At 40.8% G+C, this 20699-nt stretch overlaps 2 protein-coding genes across 2 annotated transcripts; both read right to left on the reverse strand.

The window, feature by feature from the left end:
• Positions 1-354: 354 nt before the first annotated feature.
• On the reverse strand, positions 355-12512 carry acvrl1 (activin A receptor like type 1). The gene is made up of 10 exons (XM_083894501.1): positions 12067-12512; positions 6877-6948; positions 5934-6164; positions 5455-5660; positions 5259-5358; positions 5024-5170; positions 4639-4914; positions 3651-3848; positions 2565-2695; positions 355-1153 (listed from the first exon to the last, which is right to left on the reverse strand). The coding sequence occupies exons 2-10, from the start codon at positions 6944-6946 to the stop codon at positions 1007-1009; spliced, it is 1506 nt and encodes a 501-aa protein (XP_083750627.1). The 5' UTR covers positions 6947-6948; positions 12067-12512; the 3' UTR covers positions 355-1006.
• Positions 12513-17392: 4880 nt separating this feature from the next.
• On the reverse strand, positions 17393-20699 carry ankrd33aa (ankyrin repeat domain 33Aa; the record flags this gene model as incomplete). Its single annotated transcript, XM_083895243.1, has 4 exons — positions 17393-18222; positions 19941-20081; positions 20158-20287; positions 20433-20699. 4 exons carry the CDS (start codon positions 20697-20699, stop codon positions 17393-17395), a joined length of 1368 nt encoding a protein of 455 aa, XP_083751369.1.

The following is a 20699-nucleotide window of genomic DNA, read 5'->3' on the forward strand; positions in this document are numbered from 1 at the left end:
TCTCTCGTTGTATCCTGCGACTTTGATCTTTGATCACACTTCAGCGTCAATGATTAAATGTGCACGCCTCGGCTTGTTTGCTTCGTAATTCAACGGTGAGGTAATGCGAATGGAAACAGGATTGCAAAACATTTATGACACAATAACTCTCCCAAAGTAAGAAGCACCTCTGTCAGCAACATGGATCACTGTTTGCCTGCCAACTGACGACCTCTGCTGGTCAATCCTAGAACTGCAAATATCAGTCGAGTACAGCGAAAACATTTAAAAATACAATTCTTTATTCAACATATACAGTATCACATGTCTGACATTTTTTTGAACCATAGTGACATAGTGATGCTACATCAGGCCTATAGACATATTACAAAATGGTGTTGTATAAAAGGATATAAAATGTGTGTCAGTGAATAATTAACAATAATATGACTTTAGAAATATATTTACACAATATGCCACAATATGTACATTTAAATAGCTCAATGTGTCTAAGTGCAGATAATAAATGGCATGTTTTATATAAGTTAAATACAGTATGCTTACAGAGCAGGTCATGGTTTTTGGTACAGGAGTATGATATTTGCTGAGGCCTTCATACACTCATTGATTTTCCATGTCTTTGGTTATAGAAAAATCCATGAGTACATTTGTTTCTGTATATCAAAGCTCCTCCTCCTGAGAAGAGTAGAGTATTCTGCAGCAGAAGTGTCTGATTGAGCTGAACAATACATTAATGTGAATATCTGGTCTAAATGGTTTTTTAAGGGCCTCTTGGTTCAATGCACCAGAAGTTTGACAGTTGAAAATCAGGCTATGGGGGAAAACAAATCCCACAGCCTGGGGCTGTAAGCCATTCTGGACAGCACTGTTCAAACTCATATGGTTTTAATGTAATTCACAGATATGTTAATGATATGCACCATGTGCTACTTTGACTATGGTGCAAAAATCGCCCCTCTAGTATTTTCCAACATCCTTTGTCCCTCCCTCATCTGGGGCCTCAAGTCTAAACGTCCTGCTTGAGTTTTTTGATGCTGAAGTCACTGTCGTGGTCCAGTTTGGAGAGCGTCTTCCTCACTCGTAGGGCTGTGAGGCGGGCAGGTGGACTCTGGTACCAGCACTCTTTCATGATCTTCACAATGGCTGTGAGAATCTGGACACACACAACTCATTACAAAAGAGTGTAACATTTGTTCATACTTATAACATATGGCAGTGTGGGTAAATCTTCACGTGAGTCTTTTGGGCGTGTTTCCACTGTACTTTCCTCGCCTCGCCTTGGCACGGCACAGTTAAGTTGTGTTTCCACTAAAGGTACTATGCGTGACATCGCCAGACTGCCGGGCACTGATCAGAGTGCCGTCACAGGAAGAGACTTCCGACAAAAGAATCAAGCCGAACAATGCTGAACCTTAGATCAGTTAAAAAGATTTAACAATACTACAAACGTGGGTTAATATCCAACAAGGACTTAGGAAATGTCTCTGAGCGGCATCACTAACCGCGCCGCTGTATTTCAGTCCAGTGACTGTGTCAGATGGAGTCTGTAATGTACTCCAGTCGTGGAGGAAGTACTGAACAAATCTATCTATAAAGCATGTTGTGTCTGTGTGTGTGTCTGTGACGGGCATATCTCGCTGACCGTTGGTCAGATCGACTTAAGATTTTGGATATGGGTTGAGCATGGCCTGATGGTGTGCATCCCTGATTTTCACGTTTTTCACATGATTTTAATTTTCGCTGATTTATCACGCTACACCAGACAGGGGTGCCGTCAGGATTGTCTTTCATAGTAAGCACAGTCCCCCCTCGAGGCTACTTTTAAAACAATGCATCTGAAAACACTGTGTCAAAAAAACATGTGTTTGTTGTACAGACATTGTGTAAAAGCTCATAACTTTAAGGACTGATGAGTATTTTACTGTGACAAAACATAGTTTTTGCCGTATGCATGGATGTGGCCACAATGGACGCGTTTCTACGGGACGTGAATAGCCTACTGCTCTCTTCACATCGGTGAAATACCCTGCGATAATGTAGACAATAGCCTACGGGTAACAAACGATGTTTGTTCATGCATTGACGCATGTCATAACCTAGCACGACAGTTTTCATTAGCCCAAATAGCTCGACAGTTGAAGATTTTTTAATTCATCTCCACTAAGCATGCCAACGTCTGCAACTCCATAAAACACCATCCAGCACATATACACATATACAGTATTTTTAATGAACGGATTCTAATGATTCAGTTTCACTGAAAACAACTGCACGGCAGTTTCTCCGCCCCCGTTGAGTAGGTACTATTTTGTAGTGGAAAACCAACCTAAAACCGCGCCACACCGCACTGAGGTGAGCTGGGACCATAGGTGGAAAAGGGGCTTAAATGTGTGTCTTTGTGTGCCTGTTTAGAACCTTTTCTGATAAACACTAGTCCTCATGGGGACAAAAACCTGGTCCTAATGAGGCAGAACCTCATTTCTGAGGAACTGTTTAAGTTTAGGGCTGATATTTGAATTCTGGTTAAGTAATAGTTAGGGTGTGTGTGGGATTTGTCTGCTTACTGGGTGGGAATGGAGCCTGTTGTGAAGACTGGGCCTTTGCTGGTCTACACACACCACCTTCTTCATCTCCTCAAAGCTGGGATCTGAGGGCACCAGGTCAAAGAAAGGTGGACGGTACTCTTCTACAATCCCTAAAACAATACAGAAGAAAAAAAACAACAACTCAGAGTGCTGTATCCTCACACATTTAAACTTAAAAATGCCAAAATAGTTGATCACAGTAATCTTGGTTGTGGGATTTAGTTGGATGGTGAGGTGAAAATATGCAAGTAGATGACTAATAGACCCCATAAAGTGTTAAATCATTATACATTCTCTTCATTCAAGGTCTGAAATAGCTCACTTGGAAATCAAGATAGATAGGATGTAGAGGGAAATTTGGAAAGTTAATTTGACAAAACAATAGAGCAGAAAAAGAAATCAAATCCCCGGCGATTTAACTGGGAAAGAGACTTGCAAAGCATGAATAAACATGCACACACCCACACACACACACGCACGCACGTACGCACACGCACACACGACTCTGATTGACCAAGTGCTTTTCCTAACATTAACCATAACCAGATAATGCCTAACCCTAACCTACACTTAACCGCAATTCAAATCTAAGCCCTAAACTAATTCTCTCTCCCGCCCCCCCATCCGCCCCCACACACACACGCACACACACAATGACAAAGTTATGAATGTCTGTCTATCTGGACTAAGTGCTTTTGTGCGCACTGTGAGCATGAGCATAGTTGATGTGTATGTGTGTGTGTGTGTGTGTGCATGGGCATCTGGACAATGTACAAGTGAGTGCTGACACCAGATAAGACTGTTTATAATTACTGCAGTGCTAATCATGAGAGGAGAGGATAGTAGAGGCAGACACAGACTGGGAAAACACTGGAGTGCTGAGAGACATGGGACTAACTGCCTCTTATGTTTACACTATCTGCTACTAGACAGTCAGTTAGAACAAGATTTGTGAAATACATCAACCTATAAAATATTCATTGACAAATACTGTACATCCTCACTGTAGCATCAACTTTAGTTTAAAAAAAAACACAACTTCCTGTCAGGTTGTTGCCTTTTTACCATTGACAATCGTCCTGCGGGTAATTTCCCAGAAGACCAGGCCCAGGGCCCAGATGTCTGTCTGCTTGTAGGACTCAAAAACATCAGTACGAATGGTCTCATCGAGCACTTCTGGGGCCATGTAGCGCTTGGTCCCCACACGAGGGTTGTTGCCCACGTCGAGGTAGTCATGGGACTGAGAGTGTATCACAGCTAAACCTGAGGAAACACAGAGCACAGCCACAATGCAAACATTAATAATGTTTATCAGATGAATACCCTATTTATCCAAGTTAAACTAGTTCCCTGGTGTCCTAATGAACATGTCTGACAAGTTTTGGTCAAAATACCATAAGGATGAAGCACCACAGCAGTTCAATCACCCTGCCAAAACAGCCCTGTTCAGAAAGCTCCGTTTAGTAGTAAAAAAATAAAAAATAAAACTTAAGGGACAGGAAATGACATCAGACACAGAGGCTACTGGGAGCTAACAGCAGTTAGCATTTGGAAAAGTGATCATTTACAGGCTCTAGCAGGCACATTGTTATATAACATAGTTAACATAGTTATATATGACATAGTCCAGTGCAACTGGACAGATAAATCCTCTGAGGCTGGAAGTTTGTGTAGGACTCTGTGCTGCACTGGTTTTCAGATACCGTTGCCCTCGCCAGCGCTCTCGCGTGTTTTACGGACAAAGCGGAGTTCCGCGAGTCAACAATTCCAGGACTTTAGAGCATTGTGACGTCCCAGTGAGCGTGGAAGTCAACATCGCATGTTTTAACTTCTGTACTTAGTCTGAGGAGGACCACAAAAAGATTAGTGAGTCATCTTATTTCACACTTTGCTGACTTGTAAGGCCTCCAGAGTGCCAAATATAAGGATTTAAATGATCAAAAAGTGGATTTTTGCATAATATGTCCGATTTAAATTGCAGCTGTGTCTCTATCTGAAGCTGAGAACAAATGCAACTAAAAATCTAGCATCCTTACTTCAACATAGCGCTCACCTAGATCAGCAATACAGCACTGTCCATTCCGCTTTACCAGGATGTTTCGGCTTTTCAGGTCTCGGTGGGAAATAGCTGGCTTTTCTTGGGAGCTGACAATCTCAGTGTGGAGGTGGACCAGACCACAAGCCACAGACAAGCACATCCTCAGACAGCTCTCAGGCTCCAAGCTGCTGTACTGCAGGAAGTCGTAGAGTGAACCCAGCTCATGAAAGTGAGTGACGAGCCACAGCTGGGTGCTGGAGTTTTTGGATGTCATATCAGAGGCTATGAAACCTAAAAGCCAAAACAGAAGACAGCTGTTTTAACATTTGTCTTTGGTTGCTGATTATCAAAAATGCCACTGCACGTTCTCTCTGCAAAGGAAAAGCATGACCAGCCGTACCCAGTATGTTGTCGTGTCGCAGCTGTACAGTATTGTAAATCTCAGTCTCTCTGAACCAGGACTGTTCATCCCTAGAGGAGAAGATCTTAACAGCCACACTTTCCCCCATCCAGGTCCCCCTCCACACCTCACCATACCTGCCTTTACCTGAGGATATAATGACATAGTTACATCACTGCAAAGGAATACAAACACAGTAAAGAGAAGCACAGATGTAGTGAGGAAAATAACTGACCAACACACTCAACAAGAGAGATTTGTCTTGCCATAGTCCTTTGGACTAGATAGGGCAGTCCTGTCCCACTCCCTGATGTACAAAACTCATCAAATATATCCTGTCGACAGAAACAAAGGTTATCTAGGTCTTAAAGACTCTGAATATATGTCTTGATAGTATTCTTTTTCCACATCTGACATTAAACATCTCTTACGCCATACGTGGGGTCATCTCCGTTAGGGACCTTGAGCATGGTGACGTCATGGTCTTCAGCGTTCTTCAGTTTGCAGTGTGTGTGTTTGAAGCGCAGGAACAGCAACAGGCCACACACGATGCCGACCGTGATGAGCAGCAGCAAAGACAAAGTGATCCACAGCTCGGGACGAGCGGGTTCTGGGGACACCGTTGTCGTCACTTCGTCTGGACACACGTTGACATTGAGAGACACACATTTGTGTGAGTGTGGGGACAACACTTTTCTACACTGAGCTGAAGTTTTACTGCTAAGTTAATTTTGATAGAATGTAAACATGATTCACTCAGTGTTTATTTACTGTCACTGACCACAAGGGGGAACCAGTTACTATTTCAATGAATAGATGCAGAATGTGTATGTGTAATTCTTCCCAGTTACATTGTGGTAATGTTCAGATATTGTAAAGCAATTATTGTGGGTGCTGCTGGCTAATATACCTGGAGGTGGTGTGGCATCGGCGTTGCACAAGTTCTCTCTGCAGCAGTCGACGTGGAATCCCTTAAAAGAGCCGGAGCACTGCTCCCTGAAGTTTCTTTTGGAGAAGCAGCCTCGCTCCTCTCGGCCTTGCACCAAGGTGTAGAAACAGATGTCTCCTCTGCACGTCCCATTCGTGCATGTACCTTTTTTATTCTCGCAGGTACACAGCAGCTTCTCATCATCTCCGGTGTCTGAAATACAAGGAAACACACGCGTAAGCTAAAAATTGTTATATATTGTGTTATATAACCATTAGGGCTGAAACAATGAATCGATTACTAGAGTTATTGTCAACTATTTTTATAATCGATTAATCAATTAACTTTTTCCATTATTAAAACACGATTTCTGATTGTTTCAGCTTCTTAAATGTGAATAGTTTCTGTTTCTTTGCTCCACATAACAAAGAAATTTGAAAAAATATATATTTTCTGACATTTTATGGACCAAACGATTAATCGAGAAAATAATTAATCGATCACGTGAGTTGCAGCTCTAATAACCATACTTTAAATTCAGTGATCATGTTTAGTAATAAAATAGTAAACTGTATTTGTATAAGGGGAAATCCCAGTATTAATAGAGAGAGAGAGTTTGTGTTGACCACATTTCCTGACAGACAACATCCTTGTTTAGAAACACTTATATGAGCGTGGCTGAGTGCTTAACCAGGAGAGGTATTTTTGGTTTGAAATTGACATGAAAATGACAGTGGAGCTTGTCATTTCCTTGCTCTCTCCCACACATTTTCTTGACATCAGTGTTTTTAATGTATCTTTCCATCGTCACTGTCCTTATTTGCAGGAAATCCCCAAATGGATTAAATGGAACAAAGGAAACGCTCTACAACAACAAACACCCTTAAATCCCCTAAATCTCTCCTAAATCTAATTGTTCACTCACCTGCACGGATGGTAGAGGCCAACAGGAAGACTCCAGCTAACACCACTGTGAGTAGAGCAGAGCTTCCCATCTCTGTGAAACAGGGGCAACACAAATTACAAACAATTTAACAAAACAGCCCTGTACAGAAAGATCTGTTTAGTAGTATCTATTTATATATATATATATATATATATATACATGAAAGTAAAACGAAGCTTAAGGTAAGGAGTAAGGACAGGAAATGACATCAGCCACAGAGGCTACTGAGAGCTAACAGCAGTTAGCATTTGGAAAAGTGATCATTTGCAGCCTCTAGCAGGCACATTGCCGTCATGTATAACATGTATCCACTGGACGGATAAATCCTCTGAGGCTGGAAGTTTGTGTAGAACTCTGTGCTGCACTGCGGAGCCAAGAATAGAGCTTTTTACGCGGACTCCTGGTTTTCGGATACCGTTGCCCTCGCCAGCACTCTTGTGTGCTTTACGTGTTTTATCTCCTGTTCTTAGACTGAGGACCACAAAAACATGAGTGAGTCATCTTTTTTCCACACTTTGCAGATTGCCCTCAGAGTCCCAAATATAAGGATTTAAATTATTAAAAAGTGTATTTTCCATAATATGTCACCTTTAAGTTGAAAAAACAAGGTCATTTCCAAGACATTATAGCAGCTTTGTGTCTGAAAATGCACTGTAGCTTAGTAGGAGTAGTGACTTTATGGGGCCGAGCGGTGGTTAAAGCCAGTTCTTTGGCAGAGGAAGTAATGAGGTCAAAAACAACAGTCCGAGGGCCCTGTCTGTCTGACTGTGTTGTAATTGCATAGGGTGGGAACAGGGGGCTTAGGGGAAGGAGACTGGAACAGCACTCCAGCCTGTTTGTGTGTGTGTGTGTGTGTGTCCGCGTGTGTGCACCGACTGTGTGTGGCGCTGTGCAGCCCTGTCGCCTCCTCCACTGCACTGCTTGCAGAGTAAATATTGATGGCTGTGTTTCCTGCCATTGAGTGGCCCCACCCGGCTGGCTGGCTGGCTAGACTCAGGTCTGCTCATTGTTTAGGGCTGCACTGCTGACGGTCACGCAAGCAGGACGGTTGACGCACACTCTAGTGTGTAACTTAAAACTCAGGTGAACAAAAGCACTTTCTATTTACGTTAAGACGTCGGCTGTGAAATATCTACAGATGCTGTGATTTTACTACTGCCTGTGCTCTGTTTAATATGAAGCAGGATGGCATGGAATCTATGTGTGTATAATATATTAGAATTCATTTATGTGTTTATTTTTAATTAAACAACTTTATTCTTCTAATGCTTACAATTTCCTTTATGCTATGTTGATCAATTTGTATTGTTTTCTTTCAAGTCTGCCTGTGTTGTTGTCTTAATGTTTCTGTGCAAGAAAACAAATAAAGTAAAAATGTGGATTTATTCAAAAAATACTTAAAGAAATAAAGAGATAAATTAGCAAATAATAACTTCACACACAATTTTATATAGTTCAATCAATTCCTTTCTTGTTCTGCATTTGACCTAACTAACTGTTAACAAGTCAGCATCTCCGCATCCAAGGCCATGTGTCTTCATCAAACTGTAGTTGCAGCAATTCTTCCGTCATTTATTCTATCGTGGCTCATGGAAAAGCTTTTATAAATACTAATGTTTGAAGAGGTGGTGAGGGTTAGAGACTGTTCAGTTTGCTAATGTGTTATCATATCATCATATATATCAGACGCTGTACTGATCCAAACCTCCTGGAGACTCCTTTCTTTGGCAACATCAGGGTGTAAGGATGAAAATAACACAATCAACATTCAAGTGAGACAGTTGCTACAGAGAGTAACTGAAGTCCAAAAGGCACGTGCCGTGGTGCATTGTCCACAGAACTACACGAGTGAAAGGATTTTGCCTCAAAACTAGGAAACGAGTTGGATTCACTTGCGTTGGCCCACTGTGAACCACAGGATTTTCAATTTTCAACTCTGTTATTGGTTATACAGATACATGGCCTTTACCAATACTGGTACACATACAGGTCTGTCTAGATGTTTTGTGGCTGGGTGTACAAGTTTCTTTTTTATTTTAAATCCCTTTGCCCTTTGTCAGCTGGGTTTGGCACCAGTGCCCCCTGTGGCCCTCATGTAACACTAGCACTCATCTTCTTAGTAACTTACATTTAAACTACATACACTATTAACATATCTACTTGTTCTTTAAATTGTACTTAACCAGTTTGACTATTTGACTGCTCTTTGTTCCAACTCTTACAAAACACATCAGTATAATATGTACACACAGGATCAGGCTGTGACTAACCTGAGGAAATAACACCTGGGCTATTGTTTCGTGTGAGCGTGCAGTGCACGTTTTACCGTCAGCAGACAACACATCTCACAGCAAATAAACCTTGAACTGCACACATCTGGTGGCAGAACTTGCACCTGTCAGCAAAAAAAAAAAAACCGAAGGATATCCTCTTTCAGTTTTAATGCAGCTCGATATATTAAGTACAGGAAACTTCATATTGTCTTTTTCTGGATTCGACTACGTCAAGAGGAATTAGAGGAGAACAGTTTATTTGTGTATTAAATAACTTAAACATTTACTTTAGATGTGTTTAACCGCATTGAATTCAAGCATGTACATTTAATACCTAATACCATAAAATGTTTTAAATGAATGTGTCAAATCAAATGTGAAATCTCTTACACTGATCTCAAATCTACGCGAGAGATCTGATAAGATCGGTCTCACAATACATTTCTTTCCACCTTTCATGAATTTGGGCTGTGGGGCTCCAGCTCGACTGACGAGAACTTTGCAGAAACCACAAACCACTTCCTGTAGCATACAGATTACATGTCAGTGTAGTTAATCTGTGGCTCCAGTGGAATAAGAGCATAAACACAACTCCACCCACAGAAAAAAAAAAACATATTCTCCACGGAGGAGAACAACTGCGTCTCATTTATATCGTTTTCGGGGCCTGACATCTGAGACGACAGTAATCGTGTCCTCCATCGTGGCGGCCTGACTTCAGCATCTCCAGCATCTACTCCTATATCTCTCTTGTTTGTCTCTTTTCTGTGCAATTTTCAACTTGCACAACCCAAGGGGGCAAGATCCAGCGTCATCTCTTCCTCTCATCTGCAGAGAAGGAGGCAAATCTCTCATTCCATCTGGATGACTGTGTGGTTTCTGTGGTGGTGTGGGCATGGCAGAGCCAACAACCCCATCAATTGAGCTTAATAGCACCCAAAATACTCTGGAAAGTCTGGTACTGTTAAAATATCTATCAAGTGGTTTTAAATCAATAGATTTCACCAAGCAGCATTTTAAAATATCTGTTGTATGTTTTCAATAATAAAAAAAAACAAACAACCAACCCTGTTATTCAGTGAGTGTGACTGTCTGCTTGTTGCAGCGACAGACTGATTTTATCTCCGTTCTGCAGACAAAACTAGGCCTGCCTCCTGGCATGTTTTTTTGTTCTGCGTGTGGCTCATCTGCATGGTTTCATATTTGTGCACATACCACATTAACCGCATGTGGTGGGAAGACAAACGGTGTGTATATATATATATATATATATATGTGTGTGTGCATATAAGAAGAAAGTATGAGCAACTTGCACATGACGTGGTCCAACGACGGCACCCAAATGGAAAGAGTTCATCTTATTTCCCTCACATCGTGACCTATAGTCCAATAGGTCAAATGTCGCAACCCTGTGTTTGTGCGAGTGTTGAAGATACTTGTGTTATTTTAACTTTTTGAGACAAAAAAAACAAAACAATATCAGTACTTGGACTTTTAAAATACAATAACATAACCCTAAACCATTAAATTATTATATATTTTATATATACTAGTAGATGGATACATAATGTAAAGTGAATAAAATACTCTATGTTAGACAAAGTATTAAAGAAAGTGTTAACTACTCCTTAGGAACCTGAAACACACATAAACTGTATTTCTGTAGTGTGTTGTACAGAGGGGCAGCAACTGACAACTATTTCCATGATGGATTCATCCATCAATTGTTGTCTAAATTAGTTTTTTGGTGACAAATGATGATCAGTGTTTCCCAAAGTTTCCCAAAGGAGAATTATATCTATATATATATATAAAAGCACCACTATAGTTTTTAATCCATTGACAGGCGATTTAGGAATCTAGATTAGATCAATAATCTGTTGATGAATGCAGCCCTAATCATTGCCATGATAAACGCATATGTATATATATATGTTTATATTTTACTTTTTACTTTTTCTAAGTGTGTCTGTTTATTTTAGATAATTTAATGTCATTTTTACACTCAAAGCACATTGTGTCTATGTACTCCATATGAAATGTGCTATATAAATAAACTTGACTTGACTTGAATTTCGGCTTTATCTGTTCATCAATCTAACAGGTGACAGGAACTATAAGATGGATGTAGTATTCCAGTTAACCAGTGAATTTTAGCATGTGTAATCCAGTTTTAATTGGGTTAGGGTTAGTAAATGTAAGCTCAACATAGCAGGGAAACCAAAACCTAAAGAGGATAATAATGAGGATTATATTAGACAATAGTTTTAAATCTGACAGAGGTATCGAACATGTGTCCCTGGGCAGAGGCGCAGCTTGTGAACAGGCAAGGCAGTCAACTGCTTGGGGCCCCGAGCCGATAGGGGGCCCCCCGACACTCGGAGCCTGAGGTCTGTTTTTACTGAAATGTGCAGTGACCAGCTGCCTCCCCGTCCCCCTTAAACAATAATGGGTGATTTGCAATAGGTTTATATAGTTTTTAAAAGCTATTTACAACATTGTATTGTTCTTTACATTGACATACTATTGACCGAGTATTCACATACTTTTTAATTACAAGGTTTTTCCATGTTATTTAATTCATTTTGAAAATATATATATATATATATATTTTGAACTCATACATTTTTCGTAACATCATGGTGATGAACTGGTTGGAAGGGCCCCCTGGGGATTTTTGCTTCGGGCCCCTACAGACTCTAGAATCGCCTCTGTCTCTGGGTCATGTAGGTCAATCTTTGACACCTGCCAATGTGGCCGTTGAAAAGTGATGGGGACGTTCACACAAAACCAGCACAACACAACACAACACAACACAACCTTTCACGACAACAACATTTACCGTAAAGTAAAGAAGGAGAATCAGTGTGAAACACACACACACACACACCTGTACCTGCTGTCTCTGTCTTCGCCTTCTTAACTCAACAGACGCCTCTCGTCTCCCATATCACAGTCGCTTTGAAGAGTCCATTCGTGTCCCACGTTCTTTCGAACGAATGAAAGTCGCTGTTTCTTTCAGACGCTACGTGTAAAACTTTTGGAACGGCTCAGCTGCAGAGGTTTATCCAGGAGAGAGTTCACATCCTTTTCTGCTTTTGCTAACGACCACAACCCGCCGTTTTTCGTGAGGACGTCGTTAGCGCCGCTGCGTTTTCTCCTCTCTCTCTAAACGAGTCAAGGCTTCAACACAAAGTAAGAAGAAGAAGTGAAGAATGATTAAAATCAGGACCTGGCAGCTGTGTCCTGTACTATCTCATCTCATCTGGGTCCAAATCTGCGCTGATAAACCGAGACGAACCGTCGTCGTCGTCATCGGTTCGGATTCCAGTGGCGGCTCCACAAAGTCCAGACCCAGTAAGTAAGTAAGTAAGTAAGTCAGAAGGGTCTCCGTTGTCGTCCGTGTTCCTGATCTGGAGTTAAGATTGCAGATTTCTTTTTTTTTTTTTTTTTTTTAAATGGCATAGAGTTTTGTCCCACCCCTTATTGTCCCGCACACTCTGCTCTGGCTGGAATGTGTTCTCATAGCGGTTTTCCTGTTGCCTGCTAAACCTCTCATTTTCCCTTTTCCCCTGTGGACTGGAGTCTGCACTGCACTGACAGGAATGTGACCCCCCCTCCATAAAATAACACTTCTTCAACAAAGAAAGAAGCCACTTTGTATTTGTTTTTTTTAATCATCAGCATAAGTTTTTCAACACAAAAAATAGGCAAATGGTCTGTATTTTTTATGGTCTTGATGACTCACAGCTGCTTTTTGATATCCACCCATTCACATTCATACAGTGTTGTAATACTTTAGTACAAAATTCACATATCTGTACTTTACTTTGTCATTTATACTACTATACACTACATTTCCTCTAACTATCTTTGTTACTCGTTGCTACCAATTAAAGTCAGAAGAAGAAGAAGGATTGGTAATGTGTCTGTATCTATATAGCACTTTTCTAGTCTTGATGACATCTTTCATACCCATCAACATGCTGCAACATGGGGTTAAAGGGACACTGTGTAGTATTTATGGGTTTATATAACCCAAAATCCACTCTTTTATACATATTATGTGCTCCTGCATTGTCTAGTCGATGTATAATAGTTTTTGTTTCATTTTCGTAGTGTTTCAAAAAGTCATGTAAAATAACACGGTCGCGGGCCGTGGTTGCATAGCCACTGTTAGCAGCGAGACGCCATGTTTCTACCGGAGCCTGTAAGGACAAACGCGAGAGAACAAATCAAGCGTCTCTTAACTTGTAGGGGAAGTCCCGACTCCTCTCTCTCCACTTTGTCTGCTACGGCCGCGGTAGCTCGCCCTCTCCCTCGCCTGACGAACCTCATCTGCTGACACGGAGAAAGACGACGAGGACGACATTTGACCAGCTGCGGATACCGTAGCGCTCAGGGAAGGGAGAGGGTGAGCAGAGGAGCAGTTCTTTGTTGTAAATTTCAGCCTCTCCTCTAGATGGCACTATAAACTACTTACTTCACCTTTAAGTGTCTTGCTCAGGGAAATGAACCCACAACCTTAACACTCAGGCTAGCTTTACACAACAACGATCTGAACACAAACCGCATAAGTGGCGTTGCGTTCCCACTTTTTCACCCGGGAGCGTCGTCGTGTAAAGCCAGCCTGAGCTACCATGGCTAAATCCTAACTCCTCACTTTTTAAATACTTTTACTTCTAAGACTAAAGTACATTTTATATCAGAAAATTACTTTTGATACTAAGTACAATGTACATGTCATATACTTTAAAGGTCCCATATTATGCAAAATCAACTTTTTAATAATTTTATTACTTATATTTGGGACTCTAGAGGCCTTACCAGTCGGCAAAGTGTGAAAAAAGATGACTCACTCATGTTTTTGTGGTCCTCCTCAGTCTAAGTACAGATGATGGTCAAATTATCACTTTTCCAAATGCTAACTGCTGTTAGCTCCCAGTAGCCTCTGTGGCTGATGTCATTTCCTGTCCCTTAAGTTTGGTTTTATTTTTATTTTTTATGTTTTATAAAGAGATACTACTAAACAGGGCTGTTTTGGCAGGGTGATTGAACTGCTATGGTGCTTCATTCTTATGGTATTTTGACCAAAGCATGTCACAGACGTGTTCATTAGGACACCAGGGAACTAGGTTAACTTGGAGAAATAGGGTATAATATTGAACCTTTAAGACTCTTACTTAAAGTAATATTATAAAAAGTGACTTCAACTTCTACCAAAGTAATTTTCTTGTAAGGTACTTGTACTTTTACTCAAGTATCCCCTTTAGGTACTTTATACAAGACTGCATTGATACAGCACATCCCTGCCGACTGTCCCTAACTACAGTCTTAGAAATAAAAGTGCTAAGTAGAACAATATAAGGTTCTTTGGCTTGTCCTCATAGCAGAACCCTTTTTTTTTTTTTAAAGGTTCCACCTGGAGATCGACTCCAGAAGTGAAGAAGCCTGCACAGATTCATGCACAGCTGGTTTGAACCAGCTCTGCTGCATCTTGTTTCCCTTCCTCAAGGACAGAGGATAAACACACCTCTTCTCCCACAATTCTGTAATAACGCATTGTTTTCTCTACAGACCATGTGCGTTCTTGTATGATTGTTTTTTCTTCAAATGAAAAGATTGAAGCCACAAAAGACACATTTCAGATCTCACCAAGCAAATCTCCCATTACACTCCAGCTCCAAAGATCGGAGAAAGAATCGGAATTGATAATACTTGTTTTTAACACAATAGAGACAACTACAATGGTTCCATGATGTTCAAGTGTTCATGTTTCTCTTACAGCAGCTGTAACATTCAAAATTTAAGTAAATAAAGTACAATCTCTTGCTATCTCTTAGATCCCACAGAGACCCAGCTGTATGGAATCACTTCATTCAGCAGAGCCAGAGAGTGATGTCTTCACGTCTGTAGTAAGTTACCCTCCTTGTTCTCAGGCTCTGTAATCTCTCCATTTTTTGGCTTTTGACTGCTCACACAGCTGCGAGCGCTCACATTAGCTGTCATATAGAAAACAGAGCAAACTGTTGTTCATTTTTTTTTTTTAATCGGCACTTATTCCTCTTTTTCCCCCGTTGCTTATCTCTGCACTTGAGAGACTCACTCGGTCCTGCACCCTGAAGGTTTTTCTAAGAAGCCCCTATTTGTTGTTGAGGGAATATTCCCAGAGATCGACCTCTGCACAATATGATCCAGTCTGTGTCACAACAGACCTACTATGTTCCTTTACTGAACTCTAGAGAGGCCTTTATTTTAGAGCTGACCCCAAGTTCCTCCTCTGTGAGAACAGGAAGTGAGCAAAAAAAACTGAAAATATAATGTTTCATAGTGTCCAGAAAAAAAATTTGCTTCTCTCTTTTTTTTTTTAAGGTTTGTGATAGCTCTTTGTTGACTTATCTTCTGTCGCAACACACCCAGTATATCTTGATACTATACTGCAGTACACATTGGATTATTAGTTCAAATGCAACCATAATCTGTTTGGACAACACATGATGCCATCTGTTCTCGAAAAAACCTTAGGCAAACCTTTTGTCTGCTGCTGCTGCTGCTGCTGCTGTTAGCATTAGCTTTCCCCTCCTTCCTCCCTTAGTCACTTCCTTAACATGTTTAGATAAACAGACTAACTTTACGATCAGAGAGAACCACCTCTTTGTGCTATTCTCGCTCTTTTGATAAAGTGCTGAAAAGTATTTGTATTTCATCAAATCAAAATTTCTGTTTCCACTAGTGTACAACTCTAAATGTTTATATTATACATAACTGCACTATGCAGTAACACACTTCTGTGCGGTAGTATTGTGTAGGAAGGAACCAAACTCACACGCAAAGGTCAGTTATTTTATTCCAAAGCTTGGACACAAACATAATGTTCTCTCTCACACTTGATAAAGATGCAAAATTACGCCACAAACAATCCTCGAGTAACCGGGTATAAATGACATTGACTCTGATCAAACTAATGTTCATAACGAGCATGTGAGTCAACATTCCATGGAACGAAAAAGTCTTTCCTGAGAAATGTGTTGTGCAATTGTTGCTGTGCATGTGTAACTGAGGCTGTGTTGTGGTGTCGGTACAGAAAACACTAAGAGTGAGTGAGATCACTTTTACCAGTGTTGTGCATTTTCACGACAAAATGATTCACCTGCCGCTCTCAAACAGTTTATCACCGAGCAGTAAAATTCAGTCAAATACATGTGGTAGATCGATGCTACATATTGTGATGACTGTCTATAAAATAAATGGATTTGTTTTTGACATAAATCATGACTTTAATGTTCAGTAAAGCAGAATTGTAAAATAAAAAGTAACTTTGCCCCAGTGATGTGGTTTAAATGACTGCAGGAAATGTGCACTCAAGAGCTCTAGGGATTTCTCTTCTGACTGAGCTGAGATGATCAAAAGCGAGGATTCACTTCCTGTGTTTGCGTTATCAAATCTAGAGGAAATTCATCTCGCAGACATGTTGTTATAATAGAAGGGTTAAATCCATCTTAAAGTCTTAAAAAAAATACTTTTTTGACTTAGCGTTGTTGTTAGCGTATCACTGAAATGAACACTGGTGAAATTGTTGTCTCAGCTTTGAATGAAAGAAAACAGCATAAATTGCATTTTGATGATCAACAAAGTAAATTGTGTTTTTTTGAGGATGGTAGCAACTTTCTCCATAAAATGTAAAAACTGAACAACAGCTCAGTTCCTCCACCTTAGTGTTTGGACTGTCAAAGAAGCAGCCATACATAATCAATAACAAGCACACAGTATTAAGCTTCTTACCCGCATTTACCATTGTACACAGTGCTTGTGAGGCATTTGCTCACAAACAGTGTATATATACAGTATTGTCTATTGCTTTGGTCATCTTATCTTGCAGAAATATAACATGACGACACCCTACCTGAAAATCCTCAAGTCCCCACATGTGTTCTTAAAATAAATAAATGACGGGTCTCTGCCATAAAAAAACAATGTAAATCTCCACGAAGCATCATCTAATCCACAGTTTACGTGCATAAATAAGCTTCAGGATAAATAAAGACATATAAATGTCTCCATCATTATTTTCAAGTGGCTCCACTTGTCTCCTGTTCATCCCAAACCAAAGTTCAAGTCCATTATAGCGTTTAATTGTCATACTTTGTTCCGTTTCCCTCGGGGTCACTGTAATTACTCATCTCTCATGTTTGAGATAATCACAGTGATATTCTTTGTTAGAGTCAGCGTCTGCTCTTTGAACGTTTGGACCCTTTAGATTTTTTGTCTTGCTCTTTTTTCTTTTCCTTTTCCTGTTGCTTTCTCTCTCTCTTTTTCTCTTCTTTGGCCTCCTTGTATTTCCAGACAGGGGGCTCGAGGAAGCCCTTATCTCTTCTCTTCTTTTTCTCTTTTTTTGGAGTGGGCTCCCCAGATTTGGTTACTTCAATCTTCGGAATACAGCCTGAGGGGAAGATGCTGTTCCTGTGTGCCATGCTGCGAGGAATGAAGCTTCTCGTGCCACCTGAGGGCATGCTTTCCCTGCGGTTTGAGTCCTGGCAGCAGGAGGTCAGGGATACAGAGGTGGCTGACACTGCGGGAGGAGAAGCTGAGGTGATGAAGCCATTAGTGTGGGATATTGTGCTTTCCTCCAACTCTTTGCTGCTGTGTTTTTCAAGCAGTTCGGGCACGGCAAACCGCCGCTTGCCAATTTCTGGCGGGCTGTTGGGGCAGAGAGGACGGCAGCCAGTGGCTATCAGCGGGCTGTGGATGCTTGTGGTCATTCGCACCATATGGTCCATCACCCCATTGTCTTGTGGGTCCTGAGGGAAGCTGAAGGTAAAGCTGTCTTTTAGACGCTGCCTCAGTTTCTGACTAGCTGTTTTGGGGGCTGTGACCTTCGCCACCAGGTGCTTCAGCTCAGGCCACTCAGGACTGTAGCTTGTGCAGAACTGCTTGGCGATAGGATGAGCCTGCAGGCGGCGTAGTCTGTTTAGAGTCTCATACCTCCCAGTCCTCAGGACCCAATCCTTCAGTCCTCTGCCTTGGAATTGGTCCATTGCATTGATATCAGCACCTGTATGTGATAAGGGGAGGAAAAAGTGAAAACAAGGAAAAAAGTCGTCGTTATATGATGTGACATCTGAGGAAATCGACACAGTAAAATTATTCCACCATGAAGCTTCTATTGATATATGCATCACTGGATAACTAAAGTTTCAGGCCATTCCTGACTTTTAGAAACGATAAAGGATTTTAAAAAAATGCATTGATTTAAAAGAATATATTACCTCCGGTCACCGTTCTGCTGCAGATTCAATAGGTATAATTATATATTTAGATGTTTATGACCCTCTGGTGGAGGATAAAGCAGTAGATAATAGATGGATGATATGTTATTCATCCCTTTTCATGAGTTTGGAACATTTATGTTTTCACTGCAGTACTGTACTGTAAATGTAAAGACCTACTGTATGTTTTTTTTTTATTGTCTCGGCCTAAGCCTATCTTGTAGGTCTTTGCTTGAAAATTGCACAATCATAATGAAAGGAGTATATCTCTGCAACCGCAAGGTCTATTTTAATACTTTGGGTGTCATAGTAAAGGGAACACTTTTAAGTACGTAAAGGGATTTGCTAAGATGTGTAAATATCAGTACATGTGTTACTGGTGAAGAATAAATGAAGATGGCACACAAAAAAATGAATAAAAAAAAAAAGCCATTTCAGGATGAGTATCTTTTTGGAATGATGCAGATGAATCTTTAAACTTCAGTCAAATCAAAGTACAACATGTGAACATCATCTCTGAAAAGTTTGACTTTGATCAAGTGAAGCAGAACACAATTAGAGAGGTTTTATTTTAGTACAGAAAATGCAGGCGAGGTCTCATTTGTAACATTTTAGAAACATCTGTGCCTTTTGTATTTTATGCATGTATTAAATTACTTTTTTTTCACTTCTATATCACTATAAACAATAAAACAGTTCATGGCTTTGTTTCAAAGTTCCTGCATAATTCTATGTCTTTTCCATTCCAAAAACAAACACTAGATGGCTCGATTGAGCTGTGTCTCTCTTTGTTGGCCTGTATCTCAGCAAGGGATGGATCTATACGAATGATTGACGGCTCGTTGGCTGCCTTACAGCCAATAGAAGGACGTTGTCGTCTCGACATTTTGAATGTCAGCGCTGTTAGCCAATGAGAAGCAGCAGAACGCCCGAATGTGACTCGACTGGCTGCTGCCTTTGTATAGGTTAATGCTTCCCCTCGGGTCGTTACGTCAGAGACGGCCGGAATGTTTTGAGTTTAACACAGGAAGTCTGTATAACTTCCTGTTTTGTTTTAGACTGAAAAAATACTTTTGATGGATAAACATCAAAGGTAAGATTATTTTACAGTTTCTATTGTCTTTATTCTTAGGCTTTTATCTCTGTAATGCTTTGTTGTAGACTGCGTAGACTTATACGGTCGGAAACAGTGGAGTCTCAGGATTCATTTGAGCCTTTGAGTGTGTTTTGGACAAAGTGTCGCAGAGTTAGATCCTGAAATGCGTCAAGTGGGTTACGCAGCGGTTCCGTACAAAGTTTGATATGTAATACGTAATTTAGTTATTTGAGCAGTGTTTGTCACATTTAAAATAGGTTTATACAGCCTTGTACAGCACTTTTCACGCAAATTTGTTTACTACTTCTTTACGAAGAAGCATACATGGTCCCCCGTTTGGGGTCCTGATGAACATTTGAATAACATTGAATAATACTAGGTATTTTACAATAAGTTCCATAATCCTACCATGCATCAGTAGGGCAGACACACACTCTTCTCTGCCCTGTAGGCCTGCTTTGATGAGGGCAGTGAAGCCACGTGGATCCCTGACCTCAGTGTCCACACCAGAATAGAAGTTGAGGATAAAATTCAGAATAGTCACGAAGCCTGAAATTAAATACAAAACATACATTCGACAGGTTCTTGTAGAACAAGAGTTCATGTGCGTGATTCCAAAACATACCTGCCTGAGCAGCAATCATGAGAGCAGTGTTGCCGTCATTGTCTTGATGGTTGACGTCTATAAATGGACATTTATGCAGCGTTGTGACAATATCAACGAAACCCTTAGCCACAGCCAACATCAGTCCATTCTGGCAGGGAGCAAGGAACAAGATTCACCTTCATTAAACTTGCGTGCACCCTTTAATACAGTATCTATTTGTTGTGTGCATTTATATACAGCTATATGTTGTCATTTCCCAGTTTGTTTCCTGAAGGAAATGAACTTATTCTCACCCTGGCATTGATGTCCAGCTCCATGGCCTCCTCTTTAGTGAGGCCACGCTCCAGTATCCTGCGCAGGGACGAGGAGTCGTTCCTGGCACAGGCCTCATACAGTGTTTTAGCTGGCTCTGTATCATCATCATCATCATCTCTGTCATAGTCAGGAAGCAATGAGTCATCAGAGAACACGCTGTCCGAATCAGAGGAGTCATCCAGGAGGAGCTCTGAGTCCTCGGATGGACCTTCCCCCAGGTGGGGGTCATTGTTTGCAGTGGCCAT

This window comes from Microchirus variegatus (genome assembly GCF_963457635.1).
Source record: "Microchirus variegatus genome assembly, chromosome: 9".
Taxonomy (NCBI): domain Eukaryota; kingdom Metazoa; phylum Chordata; class Actinopteri; order Pleuronectiformes; family Soleidae; genus Microchirus; species Microchirus variegatus.